The following is an 18,639-nucleotide window of genomic DNA, read 5'->3' as shown; positions in this document are numbered from 1 at the left end:
GACAGCCTGCCAAAATGTTAAATATGTTAATAATGTGACTTTGAGTAACCGATACGAGTAATTTCAATAATGAAATCATAAGAGGTTACCCGCTTCACGCTTAGCTCCAATTAACTCAAGAACATCCATCAAAGGATCGAACCAAACCCAAGGACCCAAAAGTAAATATTTGTCAATGACCACATAAAGCTTGAGATGTGTAAGTGCAAGTGCAGAAATTCAATCATCGTGCAAGTAGTAATCACTTAAGCAAGAAAGTAGGGAACGAGAAGCAGCAGCATAAAGGACAATCATAACAAGCACAATACCCCACGAACCAATCCAAGTATCCAACACACTAGGTAGCAGGTGCCAAGTTGCGAAACTTTCAAAGTTTGATTTGTGTACTACATTCAGAGCCAAATAAGCACGTACGAAGTAAAGCGATATATTGCAGAAAGAAAAACCCCAGCATTTGCATCTAGATCCAGCAGCAAGCCATCAAGTCAACCTCTGCACATTTAAAAATCACACCTCCATTAGCACCGCCTTAATGTAGTAGAGCTAGAAATCAGTAGGGAAACAGATCAAACACAAGTGTAGGTCAAGTAGTAATTTGTGCATTTTGTTGGACTGAAACACTTCTTGGTTGCCCAGATAAAATAAAACTTTCCTAAAACAATTTGTGTTAAATATGATTACAAAAACTGTACTTTTCAACAATAATCTAATGTTTCAACATATGACTTGGAATAATGGGGACTATTAATGTACTTCTGGACGACTTTCAACCCATTTGACCATTCAAAATAAAGCATAATACAAAAATCATTCGTACAAGTAAATGTATTTTCTATTAAATAGTAATATTATGCTAAATATTGTACCTCAGCTCAACTGGTAATAATCATCGAAATCCACCTGAATGGCGTTCATACGGTCCAGAGCGGTCACGGCTGTATCGGTCACCTCCATTCCCACCACCACCCCCATCCCTACTGCGTCCACTGTTACGATCTCCATTCCTATCAGGACCAAATCGGCCACCACCACTACCACGTCCCCCACCATAGCGATCATCTCTGCCACCGTACCTACCTCCTCTATCCCCTTCACTTGGGCATTCCCTAGCAAAATGTCCAGGCTTACCACACTTAAAGCAGTCCCCACCACCACCGCCGCCACCACCACCGCCACTACGGCCACGACCACCACTTCCATAATCGCGATCACGACCACGATCACGTCCACGATCACGGCCGCGATCACCATCATAATCTCTACCTGAACCTCCTTGAGGCTGAGCCTTGTCTACAGTGATGTTCCTCCCATCCAAATCAATTCCATTCATTGCTTCTATAGCATCATCCATTGCATGCTTATCATCAAAAGTAATGAAACCAAATCCACGTGAACGCCCGGATTCTTTGTCTAAAACAACCTGGATTATATCCAAAACAAAAAATCGTAACTAATAAAAGGAGAGCTCTTGACATCAAAGCTTATATTTCCATTGGAACAGATGAGCAAACTGGAAAGAGTGAATGCTATATGCTTTTTTTTGTAAATCAGGTCCTAGACACATAAAATCTATCCAACAAAACAAATAACACTAAGGCCTCGTTTCTTTTTCACTTAATAAACTTAATAATTAAGAACTTAATCATTCAGTCAAATTTTATGTTTCTTTTTTGACTTAATAAACAAAAATAACCGTCAATTACTTATATTTTACTTAATACATACAGACATTCTTAATGCATTCAGCCACTTAATACACTCAGCACTTAATGACTAGAGAAAGAAACAGGCCCTAACAAATCTCCAATCATATAAAATGTTTAAAGTAAAGTTTTCAAAAAACCATTCTATATTACATAAACTCAAATGCTTGAGCCAAGATTTTGCTTTACAAGCAACCAGATATTAAATATATCCATAAAAAAATTAGCAGCACATAAGGATCTAATAAAGTACTTGTGATTCATATTACCTTAGCATCAAGAAGATGGCCGAACTTGGAGAAAGCCTCTTTAAGAGCTCTATCAGATGTCGACCATGACAAACCACCAACAAAACAGCGATATTCCACTTCATCAGACATGTTTAGGACTGCAACACCCAACAAATAAACAGTGTATTAACAGATAAAGAAACTATATAATACATACATCTTTTTGAGCTTATGAGCTAAGACAATTAGACAGGAATAGCCATTCTAAATATCAGACATAGAAAGAACTACAACAACAATAATCAAATGGACATCTGACCACTAAAATACATCAATGACACATCAAAACCAAAAGCTATATACCAAATATCTTAACCGTTTATATCTGATCAACTAGTCTGGTCTTTGAGGTGATTGCTCAAACACACAAAATATGTAATACCATTCCATCTCTATCTATTCACAAACTCTGACCCACGTGCATAGCCTAATAAGGTAAGCAAAAATTAAAACCACTTTCGTTTTTCGACAACAAAAAAATTGCGATATTAGAATCTTTATTTCGAAATAGATATTTTATTCAGTCCCCAAAACCTTTATTTTGAAGTTTTAAGGTAAACCATGACTGTGAAAAACTTCACAGATGACAAAGTTTATAGCTTTTATTCTTTTATGTACCAAAACAACTTTCAAATCACCTTTTGTTTGCTATAGATCACAGATTGCAATATATAAATATACATACTTATAAATATCTACATACACACACAAAATTAACTGTTTCTGAAGTTTCATGATCATGAATACAACCACTCCTACATATATATATATAATATATATATATACATACATACACACACATAAATATTAAATCACATGAACCAAGCCAAATATACATAATACACATATATCTATATATATAAAAACAAACAGATATATAAGCCCCTCTTAAGCTTTTGATTATCAAATCAGGTGATCATATATTAATCTTTAATCTATGGAAATAGTTATTATATACATTAATTTAATTCAATTCAATTCAATTCAAATTAATCATATATGTAAAGAACAGATAATATCCTACATATCAGATCAGGTAAACAATAATAACAACAATAAATAAATAAAAAAGATGTAAACTTTCATCAAAGGAATTAATTAATAATGGAGTTAATTAATAAGCTTTTGAAAGCCGTTTACCAGAAGAAAGAAGATGAGATAGATCAGAAGAAAAGATGTATGATTGGAAGGAATATATATATATTTGTGCTATGACTATAGAGGTCCAAATGGGTGAGACCCGAACCCTAACTTCCAGATCCACAACCCTATTTTCTCCACTATTGGGCCTAACTGGGTTTTTGTGTTGTTATTAAAACTATTTTGCGGCCCACTCGTAACCTATTAGCCTAATGCTTTTACCTTTTTGAGTTACATCATGGTCATTTTTTTACAACGGTAGTCTCTATTATATATATATATATATATATTGTCACCAGTGAGTGGTAAAAAATTTATTGATTTTGAATTTCAGCCATAAGATCCTCATCAAAATTGATCCTCACCGTCTTAATTCTTTTTTTTAATGCGTAAACATTTTGAAAAGTTGTTTCTCTTCATTATCCCATGTGGTGATAAACCAATTAAACTTATCCAAATAAACTAAAAAGGACGTAAAACGTGAAGACATAATACTCGTAAGTATTACTGGAAAAAGTCCATGGGTGTTGACCGAGTCTCAAGCGAGGTGGCTGGTTATTATGGCGTAACTTTTGGAATCCGTTAATATCATATAATGCTTTTGTTAGTAGGATATATTACCTATATAAGGCCTTTTTAATTGGTTTAATAAGTCAAGCTTTTCTACTTTTCCATTTTCTGCAAATCTATATAAATTTGCCTTTATAAGGCCGATGTGACTATTTTTTGAATGTGTGTAAATTTTTTATTTTGTTTGCAAATTTCAAACTCTAATCTGATGATTTATATCGGTTATTGTGTTTCTTTTTATGCATATATCTAATTTATTGTGTGCAGATTTATGCTTCAATAACTCACAAGCTCCTTCAAAATTGTGGTATATTTACCTTTTTTTACGTTTTGATTTAATGATTAGTGTCTTCTCAAAATTGTGCAGATTTATGTTTCTTTTACCTTTTGCTTCATCAAAACACTTGGATGACATTGTTCCCTTGAATGATGACATCATCATGAAGATAATCTTAATCAAGTAATTTGTATTTACAATATTTACTCGTACTTTTGTTCGAAGTGTTTTAACTATTCTGTTTACTTTTATATGCTATGTAGGTGAATATTGATGATAAAATTCTAATTGAGGAGATTAAACAGCATAAGAAAAATAAAATCAGGATCAAAAGTAGAGACCGAATGTATCAAATGTTGTGACGCCATTTATTTCATTATTCTTCAATATGCGTATTTGGGTTCAGTTATTCTACTATCTATATTCTGTGATTCTGTGATTTAGTAATTTAAGTGGGTCTTGGTTTGATATCTTGTCTATCTTTATAGATTTAATAAACTTTTTTTATGTTGTATATTTCGTCAACTAACGTATCAAATGCTATATGTCACCATCCAAGGCATAGTGAATAAGTACGCAGGTCGCTTTTATGAAACTGTAGTGTATGGATAGATAATTTAGCAATGCAATATAATGTGACGGAAATCGTTCAAAAAATGAAAGAAGAGATTGCACCAAGGCTAATTCTGGCGAACACTTGTATCTGCTAAAATAGTTATACAAAGTTTGGAGCACAAAGTCGTTTTTGATTTTGTTTCGCAGTTAATGGTTTTCGTATGATCAGTTTTATGTTCTTTGATAAAATATGATTCTTGTGGTGTTATAGAACAAGTTTGTATATTTATATGATTCCATGAAGCACAATTGATATGCCACTTTGTTTTTGTGTTAATAGCCTGTACGACTCATAGTGCGACTCATGGTGAATTGGTGATTTTTGGATGTTTGCACAACTGATGTCATTTCTTATTTTATGCTCAAGCTAGCTACCTATTGTTGTTTGTAGAGTTGTAGTTCAAGATCATTGCATTATGTAAATTAATTTTGGCGAAGTTATGAGAAATTGGAGGGTCTATGTATTGTCATAATGGTCATGCATGTTGCAGATTAGCTTTTATTTGTCTTTGTATATTGTAGGCTCATAATAGTGAATTATAACAACTAACAAGTGTTTGTTATTATTATATAAAGACTTACATTTACCCATGTTTTATTCAATTTATCTAACTAATAACTTTCAATGAATATTCGATAATTTAACCTGTTGTACAAATTGATCAACAAATTAATAGGAGAATGCATAGATTGATACAATTAATTGCCATCATCGTATTACAAGTCTATAAATTAAATAATATTCCTTGAAATATGATTCTAAAACTTCAAATTGCATGAACTTTTTATAAGAAGTAAACTTCTATATTAAGCCTTTATTTTAGCAACGACTCATTTTATGAATCTACAAGGAAAAAAAACTTATTTTATTGGTTATATCATTTTATAACTAATATTATATGCTTCATCAAAAAATATAATGTATATTTATGGTTGGTGGTTAGTCTATTTTTTTTAAACAAGCAGAGTGCCCGTGTGTTGTGGCGGCTAGAAGATAAGGATAATATAAAAGGTAGGCAGTGGAGAAGGAGGGCGGCGACGGAGGGTGATAGAAGGTCGATGAAAGCGTGTAATGATAAGAGAAAATGAAGGAAAGAAGGGTATATAAGGATTTTATGTTTAAGTATGGATATAAGGGGTATTATGGGAATACTGAAAAAAGTGCTTAATTTCCAAAAATATAAAATCAAATATGCTTTATAGAGGAGTATAGCTGTTATCCATTAGATCAAATTGACTTTTAATCAAAGCCGTAAAAACTCATCAATTAATGCGGTGAATTATTTAGCTAATAATTATAAATGTAGATAGAGAAGTTCAAATACAAACCAACTAACGACTGTATACTAAAGGGATATAATTTTGACTAATGCATACGAAAATTATCTACTCACAACTTAAAGGTCTATATTAAAGCAACATACTTTTGACTATACGTAAATTATCTCTAAGTTTGTTTTGGGTCAATAAAAACAACTTCATAAACCTCTTTGAGAAATAAAAACCGCATCAAACCCCGTACAATAGACGCAACCATGATTATATATGTATCAAACATAACTTAGAGATAAAAACTGTGATTTAAGTAGTAGTTAAAGTTAAGATGAATAAAATTGTGATCGAAGTCAATAAAAAGAAGACACTAGGTGCAAAAGAACCATTTTTCATAAAAACTAAGAAAGAAAAGGTTTAACCAAAAAGGATGAAAAGACCAATAACAAAAATGAAATACTTGATAATTCAAGTAAAACCTAAGCTATGCACGGGTATTGTTCTAGTTGATAATTGCCAACGGTGATTAGTGAAGATATGTTTTAATTGCAAAGGACCCAAACCGTTAGAAGGGGAGTGTTGTTGCAACTCAAACATGTCTTCATGGATCACCGTTATTAAAAAATCAAGAAAAGGATTGTCGTTTGAAAAGTGAGAAACCATAGGGACTATTCTTGCATTTAACTCTTCATAACTAAGCCAATAGCTGTTTCATGGTTTAACCAGTCTAATTGGTTGAATCGAGCTGCAAATCTGGCCCTTTTTGTAAAAGATATAATATAAACGTAAAACTAAATCGAGTATGGTTATACTTATGATAGGTGTAACAATTTAGTGCACTATAGATTGATGTGACATTAACTCTCATTCCCTCAACGACACAAGTCTCGGTATCAAATCCGGGCCATGGCATGCAATTTTATGTAACATCTTTAACTTTATATATATTAAAAAATAACTGACCTAATAGCTTATTAACCAATCATAGCTTCCGATTTTATTAAATTAACTTTTGATAATGTCATAATTTAAATTTTTACAAAATTTAATTAATATTTAATTCATATATAATAGAATAGTTAATTAAAATAAAGTCGACTAGATATATACGAGTATTAAAATTAGTATAGCTAATATTAAGTATTAAATTTAATGTACTTGTAATATCAATAGGGGAAAAAAATACTTACGTTTCTTTTATATTATGTTTATTATTTATAGAAATAGAATCCTTATGATGTTCTAATTACATTTATGAGTTAGATGTCAAGATAAACTATTACTTATCACGTTAACATATATTAAAATAGGAAAATGCTAAACGCATTCCAAAGGGCTGCATTTAAAGTGCATAAAAAATTTGTACTTTTTTCATATCAAAAGTCCACTCTAGAATTTTATGGTAAGTGAACAACTATTTAATGCACCTTAACTAAAGCCCTAAAGACTGCATTTAGCAAAACCCATTAAAATAATATATAACTTTCTTAAAAACTTATTAATTAATAAACCTCAGTTCACCAATCACAGCTCCCAGTTTATCAAGATTAGTTAAATAAATACATGTCTAAGTTAATTTATGTTTTTAGTTTTCCATCATCAATTTATATTTTTGCTCAATTTAAAAATAATTAATATTTTATTGATTAATTAAATCAATACATGTCTAAATTAATTTACATTTTTGGTTTTCCATCATCAACTTATATTTTTTCTCAATTTAAAAATAATTAATATTTTATTGCATAATGTTTATATAATAATAAAATATATCTAAATGTTAAAGAGGTACAATATTATTAATACGAATTAATTTTTATTTTATATTGTTAATGGTAATAAAACTAATTGTAATATTGTTGCTATTAATAATTGTATTTAGAATATAATTCAAATAATCAAATTTGTTATTAGTAATTGTAATTAAATTACATTTAAGATACATATACGGATTATTCTTATATAAACTGAACCTTACAAATAAAATCACAACATGCGAAATCATTAAAAACCCCACAGCTGCACTTTTATTGTTTTTAACAACCATGTGTAACGAAAATAAAATTACTTTTTTGCAAGACATCAATATGAAATCAGTCAATTATGTAATCAAAGTTAAGATATTGTTTCTCTAGAAGAGTTTGCATAAAAGAAACTTGCTACACCGTCCAACCTTGATATGATTTAGCATTCAGTATTTACATTTGAATATCTCAATTTTTTTAAGTATATTTTTACATTTAAAATATAAGTATGTTTTGTTTCATATAATAATTCTTATATTTATAATGTTGTAAAACCCGTGTATTTGACACAGATCTAAAATCTAGTTTATGAGTAAACCTGATATGTATAAGTAAACGATTGGAAGGCAAGTTGCTTGTTCCTCAAAGTTATAGATCAGATATAAGTTATGAATCTTTTAAAAATATTATACTTTCAACTTGACTTGGTTACAAAATCTAGACCACTTAAACGGTTCATAGTTGATTCATTTTTAAGATAATGCCTACCACGATATCTATACATAAGATCCTTATAAATTCATGCCTAACACATCATTCATCTAAGATCTTAATATTTAGCCCATCATTTGGCTAGTTTAATAAATAACACATCATTCATCTATACATGCTTGTTTTATGCAAGCATATACCTGATTTTAGATGTGTTTATTTATGTCTCCATATTAAAATTTTAATTGAAGTAGACATTTATACTTTATGATTCCTAGTTTCCTACACCATATTGATGACTATTGTTGTAAGATAAGACCTTTTTAATAATTGATTTTGCATGATATTTTTGTAATCTTTATCTTTTATCTTTGGAGATTTTCTTTATTCACAAAACATTTAATTAACATTTTTTTTCATTTCGTTAAAATTATCTTCCAAAAATATTTAATAATATTGATATTGATATTTGTGATTTAGATATGCGACATCAAATACATTACATTAGTATGGTTTCAGTAATTACATGTATACGAAAAAATAAATAAAAAACTAACCATATCATACTGGTCTTTTGAGATTTAGCTATTTAGGGGTGTTTGGTTCATGGATTTTTCAGGATTTCCTTGGAAGTGGAATTTACATTCCATTCTTTTCCTATGTTTGGTTGGCAATAAGGTTGGAATTAAAAAAATTCCTCCAAATTCTCCGAAACACCGAATGTTAAATTCCTTCCATATTAGGATGGAATCTCCAACTTTCCAATGAAATTCACAAAAAACCCACCCATAAATAAAACCTACCCTTTTCTTTTCTTACTTGACGTGCCTTTCTTCTCCATGACTGCTGCTGTTCCTCTTCCAGATCTTCATCTCAAAAATCATTCTTCCCCGTAATTCTTCTTCAAGATCTTCATCTAAAAACACTTCCACAGATTTTCGATTTCTTTCAAATAGGTATCTCCGCTTTTTCTTTTATCTTCAAAATTCTTCATTCAATTCTAATTTTTACTTTTTTCTTCTCGTGCAAAAATTCAATCTATGTACTTGTTTTGCTTTTTTTTTGGACATATTTTATTATAATAGGAATTTTTAAATTAGGGTTTATTTTTATTATGTTTTATGTTAGTACCATCAAATATATATATATATATAGATATAAGTATATATGTAACATATATATATAACTAATAAAGTGGTATATAAAATAAGTACTTGATTTTCAAGTGTAATATATGAAATTTTTATGGACAGGATATGGCTCGGCTTAGTTTAACAGTCCGAAAACGTAAGCAGAGAAGACAAACATTGATTTTAGCTTGGTGGAACAAAGTGAATATTATTATTTGTTGGTTTATTGCATGTCTTTACATGTTGGTTAACTCATACCAAATTGATAAACTACGTATTCGATATACTTTGTCAAAAATAAGTCGACGTTCAATATTGAATATATATGTTTATGAGAGTGATACTTTGGCAATAACAAATATTAGGATGACCCGAAGGTGTTTTGACAAGTTGTGTGTCATGCTTGTAACGTTTGGTGGTTTAAAAGAGAGTAGAAATATGGATATAGAAGAGCAGGTTACCATTTTTCTTCATATGATAGCTCATAATATTAAGAATCGTACCATAATAACCAACTTTCATCGTTCGGGAGAAATAATTAGTAGAACTTTTTCTCGAGTTTGCAATGCGGTTATCAGATTGCATTCATGTTTGCACGTACCACTACAAGTGTTCAAGTTGAAGAAGTTTCAAGTGTTTCTAGTAAGAAAAGAAAGAGCACAAGTCAAACAAGTTCTTTGCTTGAAAGTTTCAACGATGCGGTAATATTTTTTGGTGAACGTCTCAAGGAATCATCAGCCGAACTAAGTCAAGGTATAAAACTTGAAGTTGATCTAAACAAGAAAACCGCTATGCTACCTTCGGCACTTGAAAAAAATGACCTCTTTGTCTCAAATTGAAAGGTTCAAGGCAATTCGAAAAATAAGAAGTGATTTTGATAGCGTGTTTACTTTTTGGGATTTGAAAGAAGAAGAAAGGGAGAACTGGGTGTTGTTTATGATGTCGGAAAATTAAAATGAAAAAGATAGTTGTAGTTTATGTTGAAGTCATGTGTATGTATTTTGAAGCTTTTGTTGTAAGTTAAATCGTTAATGACATGACTTGGTAAGTTGTAATATGTCGTTTGTTTTGAACAATTTCTATGAATGGTTTAAAAAGACTTGGTAAGTTGTAATATGTGGTTTGGTTATATATGAATGGTATATTACTCGTAAAATAGCTAGTTAACGTATATTGCTAAAAGATAATATAAGTTAGACGCTAAAAGATAATATAAGTTATAGACTTTATTTATAAAAGTAAATCTTATAAACCATGCTAAAAAAATAAATATAAAAATTGATCAAAAGGGTAATTTTGTCATTAGACGGAAATTACATTTCAATTCCTTTAACAAATTTACAAACCAAACACTGGAATGGAATCTGAATTCCATAGAATTCTGTCAACTAAACACAAAACATATTTTAAAACTTTCAGATTTTAATTCCTTCAAATTCTAATTCCATTGACAGATTTCAATTCCTTCAAAAATATTCTGTGAACCAAACTGCCCCTTAGGCTTTGGATTTCTCTTTTTCTATTGTATTCGTTTTGGATTTTTTTCTGTTTCCAATCAAACATATCGACCCGAGTCTTTTGGTTTTACAATCCGGTACAAAGAGTATTAGGGGTAACACCACACTTGACACATAAACTGATAAACCCTTCTAGTATTTGGTGGGGGGTTTTGTTTCCGCCTCCTTCTCAATCTTTCCTCTGCTTCTAGGGTTTTACATTCCCCCTCCACACACACACACACACCCTGAAAAAAAAAAAGCAAAAAAAGAAAAGAAAAAGAGAATGTGGTATCTATGTGTATTTTATCACCGATTATTAGATTACAGAAAACCAGAATTCGAATCATTAGCTCAACTCTTTGGTGCATTCCCTCCTGATGACATCAGCAACCCAACAGCAACTCATTCACTTGAATGGAGGCTTCCAGAACATCATCACCCTGATTCTCCTTTCCATTTTGTTAATCTTCCTTCCGAAGATATCGCCCGCAATATCGCCAATCGAAGTATGTATATATATCTTTACATATCTTTATATCAGCAATCTTTTTTAGTCTTGGTTCTTATGTATGAAATCTTTATGCCATATGTGCGGTGCGACTAGCACACATCATACGTGTCTTAGGTAAAATTCACTTGTCAAAAAAAAAAAAACTTAATATGTTTTATATTAAGACCCTATAGACATACATGGCTAGGAATATGTTATTGTAATGTATGTTACTGTGGGTACAATTATCGGTTTCTTATTGGTAGAAAGTGAGAATCGTAAGGCGTTTATGCTCGTAGGATATCGATAAGTGGCAACATGGTTATAAGTTGAACTTGTTAGTTATTGGATTGGACTATGGCTTTGAGCTTAGCTAATTAGACTTTTCTATACATTGACGGATTACACGTTTTAGTGAAGTTTTCTATGTTTTGGTTTAATTTAGGAGAGAAATCTAAAGTTGGTCTTAAGATACTTTTGGTTAATGAAAATTTGGTGTGGCGGAAACAGAAAGATTTAAGCTTTGAATGACTTAATAATTGTGGATGCTCTTGGTGTGCCATAAATGACCTGAATTATTAGTGTTGGAAAACACAGGCTTGATAATTACTTGTTACTCGGTGAGTGACCAATGTATGTTAAGCTCACCCGGCCTCAAAAATCAGTATGGCTGGACAGAACTCGGATTTCTTGGTCGAAAACTGGTTAACGTGTTTTACAGCCTTGGGAATAATTCATGTTACCTTTTAAAAGAAGACTACAGTTTTAACTTTTGAAATTATAGAATGCACTCTAGTTGTGTCACAGGAAGGTGTAATTTGCCATTACAAGCTTAACAGGGAACTTAGTTATATCTTTGTATTGTAATGGTAATTTACTCATACATACATGTCACATGTCTTTTGTGGGACTTAAACCCACAACTTTATGCGGGCTGCCTATAGTTGCACTTTGTAATGTTGTCCAATGGCATTGAGGTGAGTAAATAGGTATACAATATGCTGCAGGGATTATGTTGCTACTTTTTTTGCTATTACTATGTCTGAGTCCAATCGAGTGAACATATATATTGGTGAGGTCTGATACAGCTTCTGTTGGTTTGCTACACAAGGTCCCAAAGTCCATGTCTATCTACTTATTAGTTGAAACATTCTGGACTACAGCTTCCTTTCATAAGATTTAGTATCTGACCAGTAACCACAAGGGTGGTGGCCTTGTGGTAAAAGCTTTGTGTCTAAAGTCTAAAGGTGAAAATACCTGGAGGTTCCAAGTTCATACCTTATTAGCAAAAAAAATAAACCCCTATATGGACACGGAGGTTCGCCCATAGTTGTCAAAAGCGACGGCGAACTCAAAGTGCAAAGGCCCTAATGGGGCGAAGGCGAGAGGCGCAATAAAAGCGCACGCCCGGGGAAAAAAAAGCGCACTAAAGTAAAAACCAAACCAAATGCCATACAAATTAGCAAATTCCATCTAAATAACACATAATGCGTTAAGCCAAAAAAGTTCAAGACAAATTGTTAACACAGAAAGTTCAAAACCATTGACAAAACTTAATTAGAACCACGGACTATGCCTTGCCATCATCGTCAAATGTGTCGAGCTCTTCTTCCTCAGAATCATCAATTAAGCTTACATAAGATGTAGGTCTTGATGATGAAGGGTTTATGGAAAATAATATATACACATGATGATGAAGGGTTTTATGGAAAATAATATATAGACGTGATTAAATTAAACAATAGTAGTTTAATGCTAATGCTATTAAACCGCTTCTTGATAACCAAAGGGTTTTATGGAAAATAGTAGTTAGCCGCCAAAATTGTTGGTGGGCCTGGGCCTAGGTTTTCAGGTGGCAAAGTGTTACATCGCCTAGGCGGCCTAGGTGCACGCCTTTAACAACACTGGGTTCGCCTACGATGACTCGGGCTGTTTGCAACCCTGTGATTAGTTGGCTTGCAAAGTGGGTCGAATATCTAGGTTAACCCCCCCCCCCCCCCCCCCCCCCCCCCCCAAAAAAAAAAAAAAAATCTTAGTTTCTTTATACTGTATTATCCTTCAGCATCGTTATAGGTTGGACCAGATAGTTTAACTACAAACTCACACTTATTATGGGTTATTATGTCGTTCTGATCTCAACTTTTTTTTTTCTTTTAATGATCTCAACTTTATATATTATAAAATTTACGTTCTCAATATAGTGTATCTAACCATGAATGGATCTTCATGAAGACGTGCACACCAGTAATTTGCAGTCCGTTATTGTACAAAAGAAAAAATCCTTTGTAACATAACACATTGTTGAAGTAAAAAACTGCCTTGTGTTGAAAAAACAATATTCTCCAAACTTATTGTTGAAGCCTTCTTTCATATGCAGGTATTCTTGTGAAGGGGCTTTATGAAATTTGGGGGGAGGGAAGTTCATACGAGGAACTGAAAGAAGCCATAAACAATTATCCAGATGACCGAAAGTTGCCTTACCTAACTTCAGATAGCACTTTCAGGATTATTATAGATAGCTTTGGAAAGGCCATAAGCTTCAAGGACCAAACAGCTCGCATTCAGGGGATGGCATACATCCCCTTCGAGGTGATTGCTTTTTGTAATTTTTTTGTTTTCTATTGGTATTTTGCTTCAGATTTTGGCTAACTTGTGCACTAAAAGAAACCATGCTACTACAACACAGTGGTCAACTAGAATGCATTATCATGCTTTCCAATAATTCATACTGGCATTGATACTATTTGTTATATTGGAACACTATATCGGAGTGGTCAATTATGACTTCATTCTAAATAGACCTCTCTCGGAGCGCACTTTTTGTGGTCACACGTGCCACACGGAAACAATGTGCTACATTAGCACCACAGAGTAAACCACATTGAGCCACTTTCTTCATGGTGTGGACCACACTGCTATTTAATAATTAAACAAAACACACATGCACGCAGCAATGTGATGATCACCACGCTGGGCATGGTGTGGCACTATGACGTGGTCTAGTGTTTCATGGCATGAGTTTACTCTTTAATGTGTCAAATTGGGTAAAATTTATTTATTTGGCTCTAATGAAACTGGTTATACTGGTTGGAAGTCCTCAAAAGCGTGGATTAATTGGTTAAAAAAAATACTCAATTATTTTATTTTAAACAATAGATCATCAATGTGATAATATGGCTCTAATCCTATTCAACATTTTGGAATTTATTATGTTGGTTTTAATTCTGAACATATTAATATTCTTTTGACTGAAGAAAATAAACAATTACTTACATCCCACCTCAGCCCATTTTGAGAGTTTGTAAATGGCTTAGCAGCTGCTTTACCTCAGATATATAAGTTTCCATATTTCACGTACTTTATATTTACAATTCGACTATTTATGTATATAGAAGTTGATAGATTGACATAGATAATTATAATTTATTTCAGGGCAGAGTTGACTTGCGGAATCCAGAGCATAAGTTTTGGCTTATTGAAACGGATGACTACGGAACGAACAATGGGCTTCCACCGGTTGTTGACAAGAGAATCTTTTTTGGACGTGAAATCGGAGCTGCTGATAGGAAGCTTATTCCTACATATCAGTTGAAAAGTCGTACTTATCTTGGACCAACTGCCATGGATGCCGAAGTGGCTTTTTTGATGGCCAACCAAGCACATGCCATGCCTGGGAAACTTGTTTATGATCCTTTTGTTGGCACAGGGAGCATTCTAGTTGCTGCATCACATTTTGGAGCTATGACAATGGTTTGTGAATTGTGATCACTTTTCTCTTAGGCATAAACATGTTACCATTCGTGTTGACTAGAGGCGGCAATTTTTCCCCGTTTACTTAAAAGTGTGTTTTTTTTCAAAGTTTTTAATGGGTCAAGCACGGTATTTAAGTACTTTCTAAATTTGAATGCGCCAAATTGATTGACTGGGGCCAAACAGCGAAAAGTAGCCTAGAGTGTTTTCAATTGCGTAAGACCTCCTAAATCACATAAAGAAGTATATTACTTCGAGAATATGGTTATCAATTCAGAAAAGAATGTGCTGATGGGTATAGTTTTTGCGATGTGAAATGTATGGATCCCTATCAAAGAGTTACTGCTATAACGATGTAACTTAAAGCTGTTTACTCAACCCGCCTGACTTACCCGTTTTGCTGCCTCTAGTTTGGCCATTCTCTTTTTTAGTTTTATCTAATTTTAGATTCTCAGGGAGCAGATATTGATATCCGGGTGGTGCGTGATGGCCGTGGACCAGATTGCAATGTCTGGAGTAACTTTAAACAGGTAGATTTGGATTTTTTTACATCTTTTGAAAATCTGGTCTCATATCAGTGGATATGAATGAATGAAATTAAAAAGTAACAAGGTTAAATTTATTGGTAATTTATCTTAACAGTATGGATTGCAAATGCCAGTTTCTTTGCTAAGAGCAGATAATAACCTTCCTCCTTGGCGGCCCGGGTTGAAAGAGGTGAGTTTTGGTTTTCCTTGGAAGTTACAAAGGTTTACAAAGTCCAAGATTTAGTTACATTTGCTTGTATTTTGATTATTCACCCTTTTCCTTAGGTGTTTGACGCGATAATTTGTGACCCTCCATATGGGGTTCGTGCCGGAGGTCGTAAATCTGGTGGCCGGAAATTGTTAAAAGGGGTCGTGGACCCCTACACAGTACCTGATGACAAGAGGACTGGCCATATACCATCAACAGGTGCTTACAGCTTAGCAGAATGTGTTCATGATCTACTGGACATGGCAGCCAAAATGCTCGTTATGGGTGGCCGTCTAGTTTATTTTTTTCCGGTGTTAAGAGACACTGACACACTCGATGTCAATTTCCCAGAACACCCCTGTTTCAAATTAATTGCTAGCTGTGAACAGATACTAAGCTATCGTTATAGTAGGGTATTATTGACAATGGTAAAAATCTCACCTTATACTGACGAAATAGCAGAAGCAGCAAGGTTACAACATTTGGAATTTAAGGAGAATCATGTCAAGTGGTTAGAAGAGGGTAATCTTCATGCTGCTGTTTTTAGTCCTGAATTTCCTTTGAATGATGATCAAGATACCAAAAGTGGCACCAAAGATTCTAAGAAAAAATATAGGGGAAAATATGTTTAGATTTGGGCTATTGCATCCATGAATTGCTCAATTTATCACATTAATGGTGACCTGGTAGTGTTGCTTTCATGTATCTTCTTTTAGATGGGGAGTATAACTTTATATCGGTTAGGCCTTTAGTTGCACGAAAACTGACCATTTGAAAGGTTGTGCCATGTACGTCTTATATGTTTACTGGGAGTTATTGTTTTAGAAATTTAGACTCGCCTTTTTTCTCTTGCCCGTATTATGTCCAGCTGGTCTAGTTGCCAATTTTGGTTCATTTATTTACAAATTGGTTGACTTGTGTTATGCTTGCATCTCGTAGAGGTCATATTTGTTGGGTTAAAAGATACAACTATTAAAGTAACATGTCATATGGGTTGAAAATGTGTCGAGAATCGTTCAAATATGTATTGTAAACTTTTGTTACCTGTTTCTCTTAATGTGGTAATGTGATTCAAGAGATCTTGTCATGGCTCTGCGAGTAGAATCACCTTCTCCTAACAGCAAATGTAGTTCTTTTTGCTGTTCAAAGCGGGCCCTGACCGATAAGCAAATGATGTTCAAGGGCGGGTCGGCGGGTCCTAGCTAAATCAACACATGGTCAATTCTTTAAACATGTTTAACTCTAACAATTGGATTGACATCAATTTTTTAGCCAAATTTAGGTTCTAAGGGACAAAGGTGTAGTCGGCTTATTTTATCAGTAAGTTGGGTCGGTTAGTATCGACTCTTTGGCTACCTTGTAGCATGATATTAGCAAGCATTGACAAGTTGGATCGACTATATATATTGGCTACATTTGGCCGATCCTCGTGAACGTTGGGAGCGTGCTATGTGACCGTTTTTTTTTTTGTTGTTCTTGTGCCAAAACTTTTCTATCAGTGGAAACCTAATTTTATTTTTGGGGGGTTTTCGATTTTGAGGCTAATCCTATGGTTTTCTTGGCTTTTAATGCTGCAATCCATGCCGGAAAAACTTGCCGATGTTCCTACGTACAATACCCTTATTCCGGCGAGATCGGAAACCCCTTTTTGGGGTTTCCGGTGGTCGACGACTAGAAACGTTCACTTTTTACAGCCAAATAGTTGTTTGATTTTGGCAAGGGTGTAGTTGACACATTCATTGACTCTTTGTCTACTTTTAATCGGTTTTCCGACGACCCCTTTTTTGGGGTTTTTGGTTTAAACGGTTTTTCGATGACCCATTTTTGGGGTTTCTGGTTTAATCGGTTTTCCGGTGACCTCCTTTTTGGGGTTTCTGGTTTTATCGTTGCTGCATGTGATCCGGTGACTCCTTTTGGGGGTTTCTGGTTGTGTTGCTTCGGTTTTCCAGTGACTCCTTGGGGTTTTCGGTTTATACGATTTCCGCTACTTTTGTTGATTGTATGTATATTTATTTTATTTACATTGCCGTTAATTGCATGTTTGTGATTAGTTTGGTAGAGTTAACTTAGCGGTAGCGTTGCCGAAGTTTTCCTTGGTAGTGGTGTCGTCTTTTGTTCCATTAAAACAATAGGTAGCCGGAAAAGTAGTTTTTATGCCGATGATGATATCGTTCACCAATTAGGTTGCCGGGTTACATTAGATGGGCGATGATGATACAAAATGTTCGTAAAAATGAGACTCGGATGATCCGGGGCGTATCTTGGCGGGGTAAATCTTCGGATTGGCAGCCATGGCGTCTTCGACTTCCGAAATTTCCGACCCCAAAATTCTGAGCCCAAGTATCTTTTTTATTAAAAAACGGTCACTTTTTTTATTTTTTCCGGCAACCTTTAATTTTTCCGGCATTAGCATTTTGACAAGTTTTGGTTAGTTTTTGTCTACTACACCATGTAATTTGGCCAAATTTTGGTTCTTTTTGGCAAAGACAGGTTGCGATGTTTGTGTAACACCCCAAAAAGGCGGAATAATGGGATATCACAAGAAAAACACAACACGACATGGAAATTAAGTAGAGACAGTTCTAGATGCATTAATAGGATTGGGAATCCATACAAATTTAACCAATTACAAATCCGAGACCATACAAAAATGCATAAGGAGCACGGCCATCAAACGTTTACAAAAGAGAGTACAAAAGATGGCAAATGATC

The 18,639-nt window shown here is 33.5% G+C and overlaps 2 protein-coding genes across 2 annotated transcripts; one reads left to right on the top strand and one right to left on the bottom strand.

The window, feature by feature from the left end:
• Window positions 1-280: 280 nt before the first annotated feature.
• LOC122599196 (glycine-rich RNA-binding protein RZ1A) lies at window positions 281-3,211 on the bottom strand. The gene is made up of 4 exons (XM_043771658.1): window positions 3,134-3,211; window positions 1,973-2,091; window positions 867-1,420; window positions 281-492 (listed from the first exon to the last, which is right to left on the bottom strand). Exons 2-3 carry the CDS (start codon window positions 2,081-2,083, stop codon window positions 887-889), a joined length of 645 nt encoding a protein of 214 aa, XP_043627593.1. The 5' UTR covers window positions 2,084-2,091; window positions 3,134-3,211; the 3' UTR covers window positions 281-492; window positions 867-886.
• A 7,878-nt stretch (window positions 3,212-11,089) lies between these two features.
• LOC122600225 (tRNA (guanine(10)-N2)-methyltransferase homolog) lies at window positions 11,090-16,781 on the top strand. Its single transcript, XM_043772907.1, has 6 exons — window positions 11,090-11,458; window positions 13,820-14,031; window positions 14,875-15,192; window positions 15,648-15,722; window positions 15,835-15,909; window positions 16,005-16,781. Exons 1-6 carry the CDS (start codon window positions 11,236-11,238, stop codon window positions 16,557-16,559), a joined length of 1,458 nt encoding a protein of 485 aa, XP_043628842.1. The 5' UTR covers window positions 11,090-11,235; the 3' UTR covers window positions 16,560-16,781.
• The last annotated feature ends 1,858 nt before the right edge of the window (window positions 16,782-18,639 follow it).

This window comes from Erigeron canadensis, chromosome 5 (assembly GCF_010389155.1).
Source record: "Erigeron canadensis isolate Cc75 chromosome 5, C_canadensis_v1, whole genome shotgun sequence".
NCBI lineage: Eukaryota > Viridiplantae > Streptophyta > Magnoliopsida > Asterales > Asteraceae > Erigeron > Erigeron canadensis.
The sequence above is the reverse complement of the archived record's forward strand: the minus strand, read 5'-3'. Positions and strand labels throughout refer to the sequence as shown.